The sequence below is a fragment of the Bidens hawaiensis genome, unplaced genomic scaffold (assembly GCF_021521415.1).
Source record: "Bidens hawaiensis isolate Kalapana, Puna unplaced genomic scaffold, B.hawaiensis_p1.1 tig00019665_1, whole genome shotgun sequence".
In the NCBI taxonomy this organism is placed as follows: Eukaryota; Viridiplantae; Streptophyta; class Magnoliopsida; order Asterales; family Asteraceae; genus Bidens; species Bidens hawaiensis.
Window position 1 is genome coordinate 279,338 of NW_027492984.1, and position 17,778 is coordinate 297,115.

The 17,778-nt window shown below is 36.5% G+C and overlaps 1 protein-coding gene across 1 annotated transcript in view; it reads right to left on the reverse strand.

Moving 5' to 3' along the window:
* Positions 1-4,523: 4,523 nt before the first annotated feature.
* Positions 4,524-17,778, reverse strand: part of LOC143558881 (UDP-glycosyltransferase 85A8-like) — a 28,671-nt gene continuing 15,416 nt past the window's right edge. The window contains exon 2 of the mRNA XM_077047632.1: positions 4,524-4,875. Within this exon, the coding sequence (XP_076903747.1) occupies positions 4,525-4,875 (351 nt within the window). The 3' untranslated portion in view covers position 4,524. The remainder of the gene's footprint in view (positions 4,876-17,778) is intronic.

A 17,778-nucleotide genomic window follows, 5' to 3' on the forward strand; every position in this document is an offset into this window, starting at 1 on the left:
TTTACTATTAACTTTTTTTCAACAATAGCAAATTATTCAAGAATCTCTACCTGATAATATTGTGCAAAATATTTATTTCAATAAGATGATGTGTTTAAAATTAAGTCAAAAATAAAAGAGTTCACATAAGTGAAAGTTCCCAACATATTAAAAAAAAATGGGTTGAGAATGACGATTGATGAAAGCTTGATAAGATGTAAACTCTATCAAAATTTGTGGTTGGGATCTCCTCCTAGATGAGTTTTAGTTAACTAACGGATCAACTTACATAATAAGACGTATATACTTCATAGTATTAACGAAGCTTCAAGTGTCCAACTCAAGTTTGAAAGCAAACATACAATCTATTGCTTCTATTTGCTGATGTCCAACTCCTAATAGCCCGTCCTTAGGAATGATAAAAAAAAAAAAAAATTTAAGGCTCGCGAAAATTTTTTTTGGCTTTCTCATAGTATAAACTTATTTATTACATATAAAAAAACCACAATATGAATATAATGTTTATAAAATAAACAAAAACAAACAGAACTAGTGTATCAAAATGATCGGAATCACTTAAGTGAATTTTGAGGCTCTCCAAGCATTCTGGTAAGCAAAGCTCTCGATCAAGTCTTTATACTCCATACCTTATGTTAGTGATTCTAGTGTAATTGGGGATTAGCTTGCTGATCAAGTTAATTGTAATATGAATCTAAATAACTCGGGTGTGAGGTGTACACTTATTTGATCTTATTATAATTTATAAAACCCTATTGGTACTTAGGGGCAAAGGCCCTAAGTCATGGGGGGTCCAAGGGGGTAACGCCCCCTTCGTGGTGGTCCGGGGGTAGCGCCCATGGTAGTAAGGTCCAAGGGGCGACAGCCCCGGCAAGGTCCAAGGGGCAGCTCCCCTGGCTGGGGTCGAGTTGGAAGCTCCTTTTGTTTCATTAAAATTTACAATGAAAATTAATTAAATTAATTTTCTAATACGATTTTAATGAAGCAACATATTATCACCCATCTTAATCGTACGAAATAACTCTCTGGTTCATCATATTCTCTCACGAAAACATACTTGATTCTTGCTCAAAATTCTTAGTTTTATCCGATCAAATCATTTGTGAACCATAAATAGTTTTTGATCTGAAAGTGTAATCATGACTCTCAGATTTCCAAGATAATTCGTTTGCTAGAAATTTCCCTAACAAAAGATCAAAATTAATTGCTGTGAAGATGGTGAATGGGCAATCATTTAAGGACATGACGAGCAAGTTTGACAACCCGGAGAAATTCGAAGGCTAGGATTTTCGTAGATGGCAAAAGAAGATGCACTTCCTTTTGACTACCATGAAAGTGGAGCACGTGTTGAGTGCACCCATGCCGGTGGTTGAACAAGAAAGAAACCTGGAACAAATAAGGAGGAAATTAAAATGGGAGAATGACAACTACATCTATCTCAGCCTTATTCTGAATGGTGTGCGTGATATGTTCTTTGATTTGTACCAAAACATTGAAACCACTAAGGAACTATGGGATATACTTGAAGCCAAGTATATGACAGAAGATTCTTCGAGTAAGAAGTTTCTTGTGAGTAATTTTAACAAATACAAGATGGTTGAGTCCAGGTCTGTTGTGGAATAATACCATGAATTGTTTCGAATTTTAGAACAGTTTTCCCACTACAAGATGAAAATGAATTAATCCATTTCTGTTTCATCTATCATTGACAAGTTACCCCCTTCATGGAAATATTTCAAACACAATCTGAAACACATGAAGGGTGAATTAAGTTTGGTTGAACTTGGAAGTCACTTCAGAATTGAAAAGGGCTTCAGAACATTTGAAACTATTGATGTCAATGATGTTAAAAACACGGTGGTCAATTTATTAACATGGTTGAGGATGCTGGAACATCCGAGGGTAAGAATAAGTACAAAAGGAAACGTAAGTTTCAAGGAAACAACAACAAGGGTCCAAATAAGAAAGCAAAAGAGGGCTGCTGGAAATGTGGCAAACCAGGCCACTTTAAGAGAGATTGTCGGTTTGGAAAAGTGAACAATAATGGTCCAAAGAACAAGCATGATGCAGGTCCAAGCGGTTCTAAGGACCATGGAAAGCAACAAGGTCAGAAAGTCGTACACAATTTTAATTTGGTAGAGAATTATGATTCACTAATTTCTAAAACATGTTCTATCCAAGATGATGATGTTGCTGGTGGGTTGATTCGGGTGCAACTAGCCATGTATGCAAAAATTTCAATGGTTTGAAGAAATTCAAGAAGTTGAAGATGGATCTATAGAATACCAAACTGATCAAGGGACTAGGCAAAGTCAAGCTAGTTTTTACTTTTGGAAAATGTTTGTGTTTAGACAATGTTTTATATGTTCCCCTGATTTGAAAGAATCTCTTGTTTGGCGTTCTTTTAAATAATTACGGTTATAAGCAAGTGTATGAAAGTGACAAATGTATCTTGTCAAGACATGGTACTTTTGTTGGTTTTGGTTATCAATGTAATGGTATGCTTAAGTTAAATGTTGATGTTTCATTTGTTAATCAATCTGTTTGCATGACTTCCACTAGTTCTAATATTGTTTTAAATGAATATGAAATGTGGCATGCTTGTCAGGACCGGATCTGGTGCAAAACTAATAATAGCTGACAAGAACACACCAGATCTAATAAACTAAAGACCTTCTTATTATACCGGTAGAATCAATATAACCAGAGGGTGGGAATGAAGATTAGAGTGATATAGCAAAACACGAGAAATAGACAAAAGATTCACTATTTAATATATCATTAATGAACAGTGAACAGTTTGTTAGGTTTGAATTTGAATTTTTGGTACAAATTGTTATTTGGTATGAAATATTATCAAACGTGAATGTACTGAGCAAAAGGTTTCAAGCAAATGATGTGGTTCTTGATGTTGTTATGGATTAAGTGGACAAATTGATTAAATACTTCAAGAATTTTAGAGAATTGGGGTTGTCTAAGGGATCTGATGAAGCTCCAAAAATTACTAATAAAATGGGTGTTGATGCGGATTTCCTCAAAAGCGTGTGATACATAGGAAAAAACAATTTAATGAGACTTCAAATGTAGAAGAAGTTAAATTTTCGCCCACTTAGGAGTTTAAAGTCATTTACTTTTATGCATTGTTGATCAAGCTATTGTTTCTCTTGAAACAGGATTCAATCAATATCAAAATTTCAGAAAAAAAATATTTGGTTTTCTGCTTCCTAAGAAGTTGAAGACACTTGATGAAAAAGATCTTAAGTCTTGTTATCGTCTTCAGTATGCATTGAAATTTAAGGAAGAATTGGACTTTGATGCAAATGAACTTTATTTGGAGTTGAAGTTGATTGAGACATTCTTACCGAGTCACATTGTAAGCCTTTTTTATGCTTTAAACAATATCAAGCGGTTAGGTCATTTTCTTAATGATATAAATGCGTATAAAATGCTTTTGATAATTCCAGTAACGGTGGCATTGGCAGAAAGAAGCTTTTCAAAATTGTTGAAATCTTATTTATGATCGACAATATCCAAAGAAAGGCTTAATGGATTGACGATGAAATCTATTAAACACATAATATTAGAAGGTATGGACTATAAAGACTTGATCGAGAGCTTGGCTTCCCAAAATGCTAGGAGGGCTTCAAAATTCGTTTAAGTGAGTTTGATCATTTGATACACTACTTTTGTTTTGTTTATTATATAATAATTGTGTTCATATTGTTTCTTTTTGATATATAATCGATGAGTTTATATTATGAGGAGGCCCAATTTTTTTGGTTCGAGGCCTGATTTATTATTACTTTTATTATTTATCATTCTCGATGAATGGCTTGTTAGTGGTTGAACATCAGCAAATAGAAACAATATGTAAAGAGTATATGTTTGCCTTCAAACTTGAGAGCATGTTTGGGATTGAGTTTAAAAAATGCTTATTAAGCTTATTAGCTTTTTCAAAACCATTTTGAAAAGCCAAGATTTGAGGCTTTTGGAAAAATACTTTTTAACCCCTTCAAAAAGCTAAAATAAGAAAGATTTTTGTGATTACCAAACACATTTTAATTTATTGGCTTTTTGAAAACACCAATAAGCATTTTTCAAACTCAATCTCAAACATGCTCTGAGTTAAGCAGTCAAAGCTTCATTTATACAATGAGCTTTTGAGTATATACGTCTTATTACGTTATCCGTTAGCAAACTAAAACACGTCTAGGAGGAAATCCCAACTAAGATGTTAATTGAGTCAACATCTTATTAGACTTACATCAATCATCATTCTCACCCCATTTATTTCCGGAATATGTTGTACACTTTCATTTATGTGGACTCTTTTATTCTTGACTTAATTTTAAGCATAACATCCTTATTGAACCAAAAATTTTGTGCAATATTATCCGGTAGAGATTCTGAATAGTCTGTTATTGTTGAATAAAAGTTATTAGTAAAAAAGGAAAAACAAACAACCTATAAGCACACAACGACTATTGACAATACTTTTTAGACATCGCCTGCGACAAAGCATAAGTTTCACTTTTTTAAGAGAAAATCACTAACAAAATTTCCAAAGTTGTGATAAGACGATCCACCAATAGCTATCGCGTCTTCGGCCTTTTTCTTCCACTCCAAAGCCTTGTTTTTCATCATCATCCCTTTCTTCCCATCCAACATCTCCCTCACTTGAGCTTCTACCTCCTCTCTCTTCACATCGGTATCAATTTCCATTCCAATGCCCCATTTTACACAACAATACCAACAATTTGTTTGTTGTTTCGCGAAAAACGACCAACAGATCGTCGAAACACCGCTACTAATACTTTCGATAGTGGAGTTCCATCCATTATGAGTCAAGAACACCCCTATTGTCGGATGCCTTATAACCTACATAGTAGGTTAATAGGAAAAAAAATTAATGTCATATACTCATGATATATATATATATATATGTAGTTGATTTCTTTTTAGAAACTATATGAGTTTTAAAAACTTAAAAACTAAATAAATGAATCATATTTAACCATATCACTTAGTCCATTATAATAATTAAGGGTAATATGGTATTTTCAATATCACAAATTCTCATTCCTTTTTCTACAGCACCAACTTTTAAAACCTTAATTTGTCTTGGATTTAGTAATGATAAGTTAAAGTCACCTACAATAAACTAGAAAATTTTAATTTTTGTTTATACATATATATATATATATACATATATATATGTGATATCATTTGATAACCATTTGAATTCTAAGAACTTAGGAATCAATTTTGTGAACCAGATTTAACCGCATCACACATCTATACTACTTAATAAACAAAGGTCTTCCTTTGCCACGTGTCTTCTTCATACCCCATCCTAATTCTCAAAATCCCGCCTCCCTTCTGAATCCTTATATCACTCACAAATTGGATTCCTGTTCCACCCTATTTTGAAATTATAACCCCAACAACCATCTCATCATCCTTGAGGTTAAAAAACGCTAAACCATTCTTGCCTCTTTCCTAGATAGCCCGATCCTTAATCAGATCCCTCAAACTAGAACAACCATGTCATAATCCTTGCTTAAACCCGAACAAGCAGATTCTTATCACCGCATGTCATCATCATCCACATCTCCTCGATCCGCCAGCGACTTAGGTATAGCGTTTTTTCTAATTGTTTGTTTTTCTATGTTTTACAAATTTTGTATATGTTTGTTGTTCTGTTAGGGTTCCGATTTTAATTTTGCTTTTATGTTTATTTTTCGTTAATTATTATCGTTGAAGGAGATGTATTGTTGTTGAATTTGTTGTCTCCATGTTTAATTTCATTTAAACCTTAATTTTGCTTTTATGTTCAGCTTGTAAAAAATTTTTCATGTAATTTTGTTTTCATTAATTCAAACACTTGGCGTGCATATACACATTATAATGAATATTGTGTAAAAATATTATTCATTGGTGGAAACCTTTCTATTTAAATAGGTTATGAATTGGGGTTTGGTGTACAACTTCTAAATGAGTAAAATTTTCATAGGTTGCCATGTTAAATTGTCGTTTTTATTCAAAGAACACGAATTATTCCAATGAAACTGAAGCAAACAATCGTCCAATGCAAGTAAATCCGAGGATGATGTTGAATGGATGAATCAGATTGCAGAATGTCCTGTTTATCATTCTTCAGTTGAGTCCGTTTTGAATTAAATCAGATTGCACTAAAAGCAAACAATCATCCAATGCAAGTAAATCAGATTGCACTAGAAGCATCAAAATATGGTGAGTTTTGATTATTTTTTTACTTTACTAAATTAATGATTGATTTATGTTGTTTTGAATTAAGTTAATAATTTGCAGGTATATGCAAGATTGTTCCTCCTTTAATCTCTCAATCGGTTTCCACAATCCACATATCTTAATAATTGAGCCGTCTTCAAGATTTAAGGTATCAATCATCGTAATCGGCCATCTTCTTCAAGATTAAAAGTATAAAACTAGCTTGCTTTACATCACCATTTATACTCAATTATCAACATCGTTTGTCATCGATTCATAACTAAAATCATTTTGAAATCATCGTCTTAATCAGCTCATTATATACCCTCTTCAATATAAGATTTGTATCTACATCTCTTTATTATTGGGTGCTCGAATTAATATGGTTACTTATTTCTATTTCCAAATCCTCGATTTCGATTGAAGGTTAATATATGGTTTAAACATGTATTTGTTGTTTTTATGACTTTTATCATCCAATTTTTTTAGCCTATTAATCAATATCCTTTAGAATAGGTTGCAGTTAAGAGGATAGATTGAAGATCATGTGTAATAGATGGTAGGAAATCTGTCGGTCAAAATTAATAAATGGGCCATTTTGTGAATACCAGAACTTGAAGCATAACTGTATATTAGAAAGGTTAAAGTAATTTGAAATTTATGCATGGCTGCATTCAGTATGTTTTTAAAAAAACTATACTTTCTAACAAAAAGATATAGTAAACATAATTCTTTGTTGCATTTCAAAACAATAACACCTAACTCGATTAGGGATTATATGGTTGTTAATACGTTGTTGACAAATATCAAAATTCCAATTCTTAATGGGTTGGAAAAAGGTAAAAGTCTAATATAGTGTCAAATTTGAATGAATTTTATGGCACTTACTACATTAGATTAAGTTTGTGCAGTCCTGTGATACATTCTTTTTTTTCTACCTAAATTATTATGAATTATTGTTGACTGCGTAGTGACCTGTTATATTCACTATTAATTAGATTAGTTTTTGATTGTGCAGGGGTCCTTGATCTTTGCGTCGATTTGTGCCTTTTTGTGTTTCTTTGCATCTGCTCCCCATATCCCATTTCCAGGTAAGTTTCTTTGCTTATGAATCCTTTAAATTAGGGTGTGCGTGGTGTGGTTCGGTGCGTTTTTAAGATAAAACCAAATAAAAAACCAAAACTTAAGTTTTTTGAATTTTAAGACCGTTTGGTTTCGGTTTTCTCGGTTTCAGTTTTTCGGTTTTCGTTTTGGTTTCTGTTTGGTTTAAGTGTTTTCGGTTTTGGTTTTTGTTTCGGTTCCCTTTCGGTTTTTTTCATTTGACCTTAGAAAATTTAGGCCGAAAAAAAAGTTGTGGAAAAATAATGAATATAAGTATCAATAATTTTGTTAATTGTTAACTAATTGATAATTATGCATTTTGGTTAAAAAATATTTGAGTTACATACTTATTAAATTCTTATAAATTATTTAAAATAAAAAATAAATAAATAACAATTTAGAAATTCACTTCGGTTCGGTCTTTTCGGTTTTTATTTCATGAAAAAACCAAAACCGAAACATAACTTCAGTTTTTCGGTTTTTACTGTTTGGATTTTTCGGTTTCGGATAGGTTTTTTTGTTTTCTTGCACACCCCTACTTTAAATCTATTTGTCTCCACTAATTGCTATGATTGCTTTTCTTTAAGTGAAGATATCTACATGTTCTTGACGTGACGATGGTTAAATATGGTTGTTAGGAATGGGTTTTTTTTTTGGCTCTTCAACTTTCATTTTTCATGTAAGTCCACAGATTTTTTTTGTGTCCATTTTTTTCATTTGGGTCTGAAATCTTTAAAATTTAATGGTCATCACATGCATTTAGAGAACTTACAAGTTATTATTTTTGTAGTTAACATTTGTAAAAACCTTATCTTTTTAACAATTTGCAGGGTTTGATTAGCCATTTTGCTGCAATATTTCTTCAAATATGTGATAATTTGTTTGGTTTAATCTTGTCCTTATTTAATATAATTCACCATTTTGTTTATTCTTTTCTCTCATGACATGAATAATTGTATCATTTATATTGTGTTCGATCATTTATTGTATAGCAAGCACATTAATTATTCTTTTTCTTATAGTATGGTCATTTATGTTGAGATTTCGTTCTCTGGTAAACGGGCAAGTATTTATAAGGTATTTTTTTCGTGAAATATAATGCTATATGGTAGAAAATGCTATATTTACATATTTATGTTTGTTTAAGCACACTTATCTTCTAAAATGTAGAAAATTTTAAACCTTACTATTAAACAAACATGTGATATCTATCATAAATATTTTGTCAAGTTATAATTAATGCATTAATAAAAACAGTATATAATTTAACTATAACATATGTTTGTACCTTTTATACTTAATAGCCAAATTTATTTATCATGACTTATTATTATTGATACTTTAAATGTTTTGAACTTATAAAATTAAATTTGTTAAACCCGTGTTATACACGGGTATTTAGCCTAGTTAATTAAAATAATAAAGGGTTAGTAAGTCTTTACACATCACACTTTCTTTCCTAATTTAATTAAATCTAACACACTCTCCTTCATTGTTACCTTTTAAGCTCCTTATATTTTATATAGAAAAAAGTTTTTGTATTTCCCTATTATCATATTTTTCCATTAATATTTTTTTATTTAGCCATAATCAAATAAAAAGTTAAACGGACTCAACATGGAAAAAATAGAAAATTTCAGTTTTTTAATAATGTTGAGCAAATTTGTGTGCTCATATGGTTGAAACAAAATAGAGAGAGTTGGAAAGTAGAATGTATTAGCATCGCCATCACACATTTTCCATATTTATTTTTTAAATTATATAAATATATATATTTTTTAAATTGTGGTTTTTAGTTACACAAAAATAACATTAAACTTATTCAATTAGTGATATTTTATGTAACATGTGTAATTTGTGTATTTTATGTAATATTTGTATTTTGTGTCGTGTAATTTATGTACCTTGTATAGTATATGTAATTGATAATTTATGTAATTAATGTAATTATGGGTAGTTTGTGTAATTGGTGTAGGTATAATTCCGGTAACTTGTGGCATTTTGTGTATTGTGTAGCTTGTATACTTGAGGTCATTTATGTAATTTTGTAGGTTCCCAGCCGGATCTACACGAGATATCGCGTACTACGCAGGTGCGGAATCCCTACGTAAGACGTTACGAGTATAGAAAACAATACGATTAACACACGATAATCAAACACGTTGTATACCAACCTTAAACACGTGATACGAAGATCACTTGATTACAGACTCTCTCTGACTCGAATACACGAAAACTGAATTAATCATTTTAAGCCGTAACAGATGGCTTATATAATCACGACAACTTCGCCTGGCATGTTCAGGCGAAGTTGTCACTAACTTCGCTTGACTAACAAGTTCGCCCATATCAGCGAACTTGTTAGCAACTTCGCTTATACAAAACATAAAATATTACAAACGCGATTACAGACACTAGACACTGAACTACTGACATCATGCACCAACAGACTCCCCCTTGGCAGTAGCTTCATCTCTTTAGCTTCAAACACGTGTCTTGTAATCTTCAACCTTGTATCTTCACGCATGCACTCCTTCTCTAACACAAACCGACACAACTCTTTGATATTTCCTCGCTTCATCTTTCCAAGCAGGAATATAAAAGATTTTCTTCTCATTGAGCACCTGCAGATCAGCTTGCGATAAGTTTACCAAATGCATCGGATAGTAAACTCTTAGTACCTCTTGCTCATCCTCGTCTTCCATCACCGCCTCAGCTGTCTCACAATCTACAAACCACCACATTAGGTCTTTAAGCACATCCTTGGGCATAAGCTTCATCAGTACTTCTTTCAAACACCGGATCGGTTTATACTTCATTACCATCCAAGGCTTTCCATCAGCTCTCAAACCTCTATCCTTGACTTCAACAAGTTTTCCCTTTTGTGGCTTCAACAGCTCAAACTTCTTCTCTTTTATACTTTCTTTCCATACAATTTTCCCAATGACTCTAGCCATATTATCATCACTTCGATTGATTAACCCCAATCTGGCTAAGTCTTTCACTTCACATTCCGGCAGTGTATTCAACGATCTTAACATTCTTTTAAAATACTGAACACCGTCATACCTTTTAATCATGAAGAGCCTCAACTGCTCATCATAGATCCAGCATATAATCCCTTTCTTCGCTTCAGCATAGCCTTTAATGTTGTAACTCTTCTTAAACATTGTAGGGACCGCAGGTTTCTTCGTTTTGACGAACCACTGAGCATAGCCTTCCTTCCACCTAGGCTGCTCTTCCCATTCAGACTCATCGCTTCCAATCTGTTCACTCAAACCTGCTTTCTCAACATCTGGTATCTCATGCTCCACATTCTCTTCTACTATCTCTCCCTCTTCTATCTCTGTATCAATCACAATATCTTCTCCAATCTTCTCTATCACATCACTTGGCAATACATCATCATCACCAACCAAAACATCATCCATCTCCTCTACGTCCACCACCACCACATTATCACCACCAGCTGCAGATGTCGACTCCCCCTGAGTTGTGGAAGTTCCAAGAGCTTGAGTAGTTCTTGGTAGCTCACCACCTGCATCTTTCGACGCATTGGGATCATCGTCTCTATCATTCCTTCTCTTGGTCCTCAACTCGTCGCCTTTACAGCTCGTCTCCCCCTGAGATGCCAAGAACTCCTTCAGAGCATCTATGATCTTTCCATGTTTTACCAGCAGGGACGACTGCATCTGATTCTCTGCAACTAGGCGTTGAATAGCCTGGGTCTGGATAAGATTCACCCTTGATTGTTCTGCCACGACCCGTTCAAGTGCTGCTATTCGTTCTGAGTCTGAGAGGGTTGCATCGAAATCGAACATCATATGTGAAATGTCTTGAGTGTACTGAGGAGGGATTTCCGATGTCACCGGGACCTCAGAAGTAGAAATAGACGTAACTGGAGGTGGTATCGTCACCGATAGCCCTGCAGTGGCCACAACAGTCGACTCAATAAAGCGTGCCACGACCTCCGATGGAGTAACAGTCGGAGGCGGCCGAAACGATCACGGGAGTCGAAAGTTGGAAAGTAGTGGGTGGAAGGCCAAATGTATATGAGGTAGCCACTACGGGAACACCCGTAGCGCTTGGCCTTGTAACCTGTAGGGATAAGGGAACCATTGTCATACCGAATAGTGCTGGTGGAGTGAAACGTACCACCCTAGAGCTTTCACCGGCTCCTGATCCTGCACCTATCCGTTCCCTTCTTGACCTTCTTATCAACTGTTGTACCTCTTCCTCAAAGTCTGACTCGTCATCATCATCTGTTCTCTTTCTTTTCCCATGTAGTCTTTCTCGAGTCACCATAATCCTTCTCGCCTCTGCCACTTCATCATCAGAATCTGAGCCAGCCACCGTTGTAGCTGCCCTAGTAACATGCACAGTCGAGGCACGTTCAACTGGGACCTGAACGTTCTCCTCTGGATCCACCCGATCCATATCAAAGAATCCTTGACCACCAAATTCTGCATCAAGGTCCACTTCCTCCTCCGGTGACACAACAGGAGCAGCAGGTATAGCTTGAGGTGCTCCTGCCTGTTGTGGTGCCGGGTCCCTAAACTCATCCCCACGAGCAGACACATACCCCGGGTTGATTAAGTACCCAAAGAGTGGAGTATGGCGAGGACGAAGCTCAGGTTTGCTCCTCGCACTGGAGGATCGACACTGGGCGAAGATCCGTTTGTTCACACTCTCTACATATCGGATCGGACGGCACTGAGGAAGTGTTGGAGCAACATGATTCATGATCATTTGAAGGAATCTTGGATACATGATGAACCGCTCACGCGCCATCGCTCTTCGTTGACGATAAATCTCGTAAAAGACCATCTGACTAAAGCTGAATCGCTTGTTGTATGTCAGAGCAGTCATTGCTGACTGCATGGTCGCGCCCATGCCATCAGTGCCCGCCTTTCTCCCTGACATGCATACTATCATAACATGCATGAGAAAGCGCCACTGGTCAAGCAGAAAACCCTTCCTTCTCTGCGAATCCCCCAAGGGACCTGAATAACCCATCCTTAAAAATGGTCCATCGCGGGAAGGAGCTACAAACTCTGTCGGGTCATCCCTTGTCTCGTTTCCAAACTGCAGAGCCGCCCGGATATGTTCAGAAGAGAACTGAACTATTTGATTGTTTACTGTTGCTCGCATCACCGGGGGTTCGACTCTACAGTCGTATTCCACGGTCTGCCAGAAATCCTCAATGTTGGGTAAGGATATCGGCAGAGTTGTTGTAATGGCGTGGAATATCCTCGAGCGTAAAAGGAATGTGATGATTTCGCGGAAATCATCAACTCCGCTCGCTTTCGGGTCTAAGGTGATATACATGTTGTGACCCGGGAAGAACTGTCTTTGTTGATCACCTCCGTCACACCGCCTGCACCACCTGCTCCAGCAACAGCAGCCATATCTGCAACAAACAGGTTAAGTTAGATAAACATCAAAGCGAATCACAAGTTCGCCTGTTACCATGAGCGAAGTTGTGATCAATTCTGTATAGGCGAAGTTAAAGGTGAGGCGAAGTTGGGAAACAACTTCGCTTCAACTTGAACTTCGTCTGATAATAGTTAAGTAACATGATCCAGGCGAAGTTACGGATAACTTCGCCTAATCACAACATCGCCTCATAAACTGTTTCAAAATCAATAATCAGGCGAAGTTAAACCTCAAGCGAAGTTACGGATAACTTCGCCTAAACTGTAACTTCGCCGAATCCGAATCGGCACCAGTTAGGTTTATCAAACGACGTGTAGGTGATGAAATTGGAGATCGAGGACTGAAATACATGATTTTATGAAGTTTTAAACGTTCAAGTAGTGTACTATCACGTAAAAACACGTTTAAAATCGGGTGTTTAAGGTTTCAAAGAATCGAGGTCACGGAACGGGTCGAATCGACCTGTGATTAACATTAAAGACAATGATTATACGAATATAGAACCCTACACACCTTGAATCGGATTAGAATCGAATACAAAATAACAGATGATTTAGATCGATGATATAAGTTCGCCGGTTGACAGAGAGTTAAGTTCGCTGGTATTTTGAAAATAATAAATCTGTTTGACCTTAAAACTTCTTTATATAGGGCCACAGATGTATCGACGAAGTTGTGGATAACTTCGCCTATAAGGCGAAGTTATGCAGAACTTCGCTGATATTAAAATTTTTGAAAACAAACCCCATAATTTGAACAATTTGCAATTAGGTTTTAAAACATCCTTTAAAGTGTTAAATGAAACGATCAAGACCAAGTAACCAGGTATAAAATCAAACAATTACAAAAGTAACAAAAATTTGAAAAATTAAAGTACACGGGATCAAATTTCAGTCTCGACAGGGACTACCATGTTTTGGAAAAGATCCGAACAGGAATCATACTAATTTCATGACTGTCACACAGATCCGTGTTCAGCTGTATTATGACATAAAGAAACAGGTTGTAAGCAGGTAATATACTTAAAATGGTTTTCATCGTTTCTGTGATACGAGTTAGGTTCAATTAAGCTCAAAACTTAAGTGGGCAACAACTCAGAGATTATGATGCCTCCTATCTATTCTCAAGGCGTATTTGATTTTCCCCAAGTCACCCCGAATTGACCTCAACCCGTAGTGTCTGATTAAGTAGTAATTACTCTTCGATCTTAGACTCTGTTTCCCGTTCACCTTCTTGTGTCTTGATTGATAATCATTATCATTATGAACTCTAGATATTATTTATTTTTTTTATTTTTTTTTTATTTTTTTTAACTAACATGTATATACACAACTTCAAGAAGAAAATAACTGCAAGTCCCGAATCTGGATCACTGCAGCGTCTTGACACTCTATCTTCACGGGAATCAGAACACTCACGGGCTCGTGTATGACTGGGTAATCGATTTTCTGCCTATCATTCGGAAAGATATTTATGAAGACATGCACAACTCTTAAGGAGTTTCCACAAAAAATCGAGTAGATTTAGTTAGTATCACTTCTACTTTTACGCACCATAAAAAGCTACCATGACATACAATGACTGTTCTAAAGACTTTTAAGCCTAATAACTTCACTAGTTAAGCATACAGAATCAGTATATCTATCATTTTCCAAGGTTGGATCAATTTTCTGTTAAACATAGTAAAGTAACTTCTTACGAAGTAGTAGACTTGAAAAATAATTTCATCTCCCGAAAAGAAAAATTTAACTTCTATCGCTCCGACCAAATCAAAGTCTTCAGGTTAACGGCTATCCCGAAGATCCAATGGATCAGCTGGACCGACCACATACTAGTATGTGTCCTTCTAACTAAGTATGATCGACTAATTTTCAGCGAAAGAATGAAAACTCATCATAAACCGCCCCGGTCACTTTCAGTCATCTGGTTAATGGCTATCCTCATATTCTACAAGTAGAAATGAGGACCAAACATATCCTAAGACATGTCCTTCAAACTGAGGCAACTGACATAGTTCTAAGCGATAGAGACGGGTTTTTTTTTTTTTTTTTAATCAAAAACACAAAGCATGGTTACTCGGGATTGATCATCCCATTCAGCTCAACAAGGTTTTGAAATCTAGTTTTGTCAAACGCTTTCGTGAATAAGTCAGCGAAATTATCTAACGTATCAACCTTTTCGAGCTCAATCAGCTTCTTCTCAGCACAATCCCGTATAAAATGATGACGTATGTCAATATGTTTAGTTTTACTGTGCTTCACGGGATTGTTAGTTACTGAGATAGCAGCTGTGTTATCAATGCAAATAGGAGTAAGTGAGAAATTCAGACCATAGTCGCGCAACTGTTGTTGAATCCAAAGAACCTGAGAGCAGCAGTTGGATGCTGCCATGTATTCTGCTTCACAGGTTGAAATTGCGACTGAAGTCTGCTTCTTGCATTGCCACGACACCAATCTGCCACCAAGAAACTGACATCCACCAGTTGTAGACTTCCGACTCTGATTGCACCCTCCATAATCAGAATCTGTGTAAGCGACTAGCTCCAAGTCTCCTCCTCTCGGGTACCACAACCCCAGCTTCGGTTTGCCCTTGAGATACCGCAGTATCCTCTTCGCACCCTTCAAATGAGATTATTTTGGGTTTGCCTGAAAGCGTGCACAAAGACAAACAGCAAACATTATATCAGGCCTAGAAGCAGTTAAGTACATTAAAGAACCTATAATAGCCCGATATTGGGTTGGGTCCACGTCTGCATCGTTTTCTGAATCAGCACCCAATTTGTGATTGACGCAGACTGGAGTATCATATGGAGTGCTGTCCTCCATCTTGAAGCGTTTGAGAACATCATGGACATACTTCGTCTGATGAATGAACATCCCGTCTTTCTTCTGATCAACCTGCAATCCTAAAAAGAAAGTTAGTTCACCCATAGCACTCATTTCAAATCTCTTCTTCATGACGGCCTCAAACTCCTGACACATGGCGACCTTTGATGCAGCAAAGATAATGTCGTCCACGTAGACTTGCACCAGTAGGAAGTCGCTTCCTTTTCTCTTGAAGAACAACGTGCTATCAATCTTACCTCTTTCAAACTCATTCTCAAGCAAGTAATCGGATAACGTTGAGTACCAGGCACGAGGTGCCTGATGTAGTCCATACAGCGCTTTACTTAGCTTGTACACGTGATCGGGAAAGTCAGGGTCAGGAAAACCCGGAGGTTGCTCAACATACACAACCTCGTCGACTTTACCGTTTAGGAACGCGCTCTTCACATCCAACTGAAAAACTTTCATCTCCTTATGAGCAGCAAATGCCAAAAACAGCCGAATGGCTTCCAATCTTGCCACAGGAGCAAATACTTCATTGTAATCAATCCCCTCTTGTTGATTAAAACCTTTAACAACCAGCCTCGCCTTATTCCTGATAACAACCCCTTTCTCATCTCTCTTACATTTAAAGACCCACTTCGTGCCTATCGCATGCACATTTCTTGGTTTTTCAACCAAATTGCATACTTCCATTTTCTTAAACTGAGCTAACTCTTCTTGCATGGCTTCGACCCACGAGCTGTCCTTAAGAGCCATTTGATAGTTCTTTGGTTCAATCTGGCTGATGAAGCAGGTGTACAAGCACTCGATGATTATGCCTGATTCTTTAATGCTTGCGTAAACACAGGTGTGCTCATTCAAGCTTTGTCTTGTTTGTACACCGGCGGACGGATCACCTATCACATTCTCCAAAGGATGATCTTTGTGAATTCTCGTAGTCGGAACCGAACTGACATTTAGATTATCTTCCAAGTTCGAAGATAGCTCATCCATGGTTGATTGATATTGAGAATGAAACGGATTGATGAATTCCTCTTCAGTAGAGGCAGCAGGGGTATTGACAGCATTTGACGAGGAAGGCTGACATTCATCATACTGTGGTCTTTGCACCAAAGTGTCTTCCTCATCGCATATCATCTTCGTAGCAATTCTTTCCTCAGCTTCTGCAAAATCCAGATAAGGTATGTTAAAAGATTTAAAGAGTCTATCATAGTCGAAAACCCCAGCGGGTCCCGTGCTTGGTTTTGGTGATTTGTAACTTGTGATATCAGTGTTACATACCACCTCAACCTTGCTGGTCGATGTAATAAAGACCCGTCTGTTGGGAGTCCCAACAACGTATCCGACTAAGATTCCTTCGTCGGCTACTTCACCAAATTTTGAATTGGTCTTTAATATCGAACACGGGGACCCGAATGGTTCAAAACCACTCAAGTTGGGTTTTCTCCCATGCATTAGTTCATAGCAGGTTTTATTTAATCTTTTAACAGTTAACACTCTATTAAGGATATAACAAGCTGTAGCAACAGCTTTAGCCCAGAACACCACGGGAAGTTTCGAATCAGCCAGCATGGTACTGGCTCCTTCAATCAAAGTCCTGTTCTTCTTCTCAGCCACTCCATTTTGTTGCGGAGTATACGGTGCGCTGTATTGGTGTTCAATCCCCTTCTGTAGGCAGAAGATCTCCATCTGATAGTTCTTGAACTCAGTCCCATTGTCACTCCTGATGTATTTAACTCTTTTACCCATAATATTCTCAACTTTGGTAATCAAATTTATTACCATCTGAACAGTTTCATCCTTCGACTTCAGGAAATATACCCATGAGTATCGAGAAAAATCATCAGTAATCACCAAGCAGAACGATGTTCCCCCTAGACTTTTTACATTCACGGGACCGAAGAGATCCATGTGAAGTAATTCTAGGGTACTGACTATTGAGTTGACCTTCTTGGTGTGATGGGATTTCTTGTGTTGCTTTCCCTTCTTGCATGATAAGCATTTGTCTTCGAAGTTGAAATTCTTCAAGGGAACTCCCAACACAAGCCCATTTTTGACAAGGTAGTTCATCTTACGAAGATGAATGTGCCCCATTCTCCTATGCCATAATTCGGACTCTGATTCAGTCGCTTTCGACAAAAGACACGATTCTTCAGTGGCCATTTCA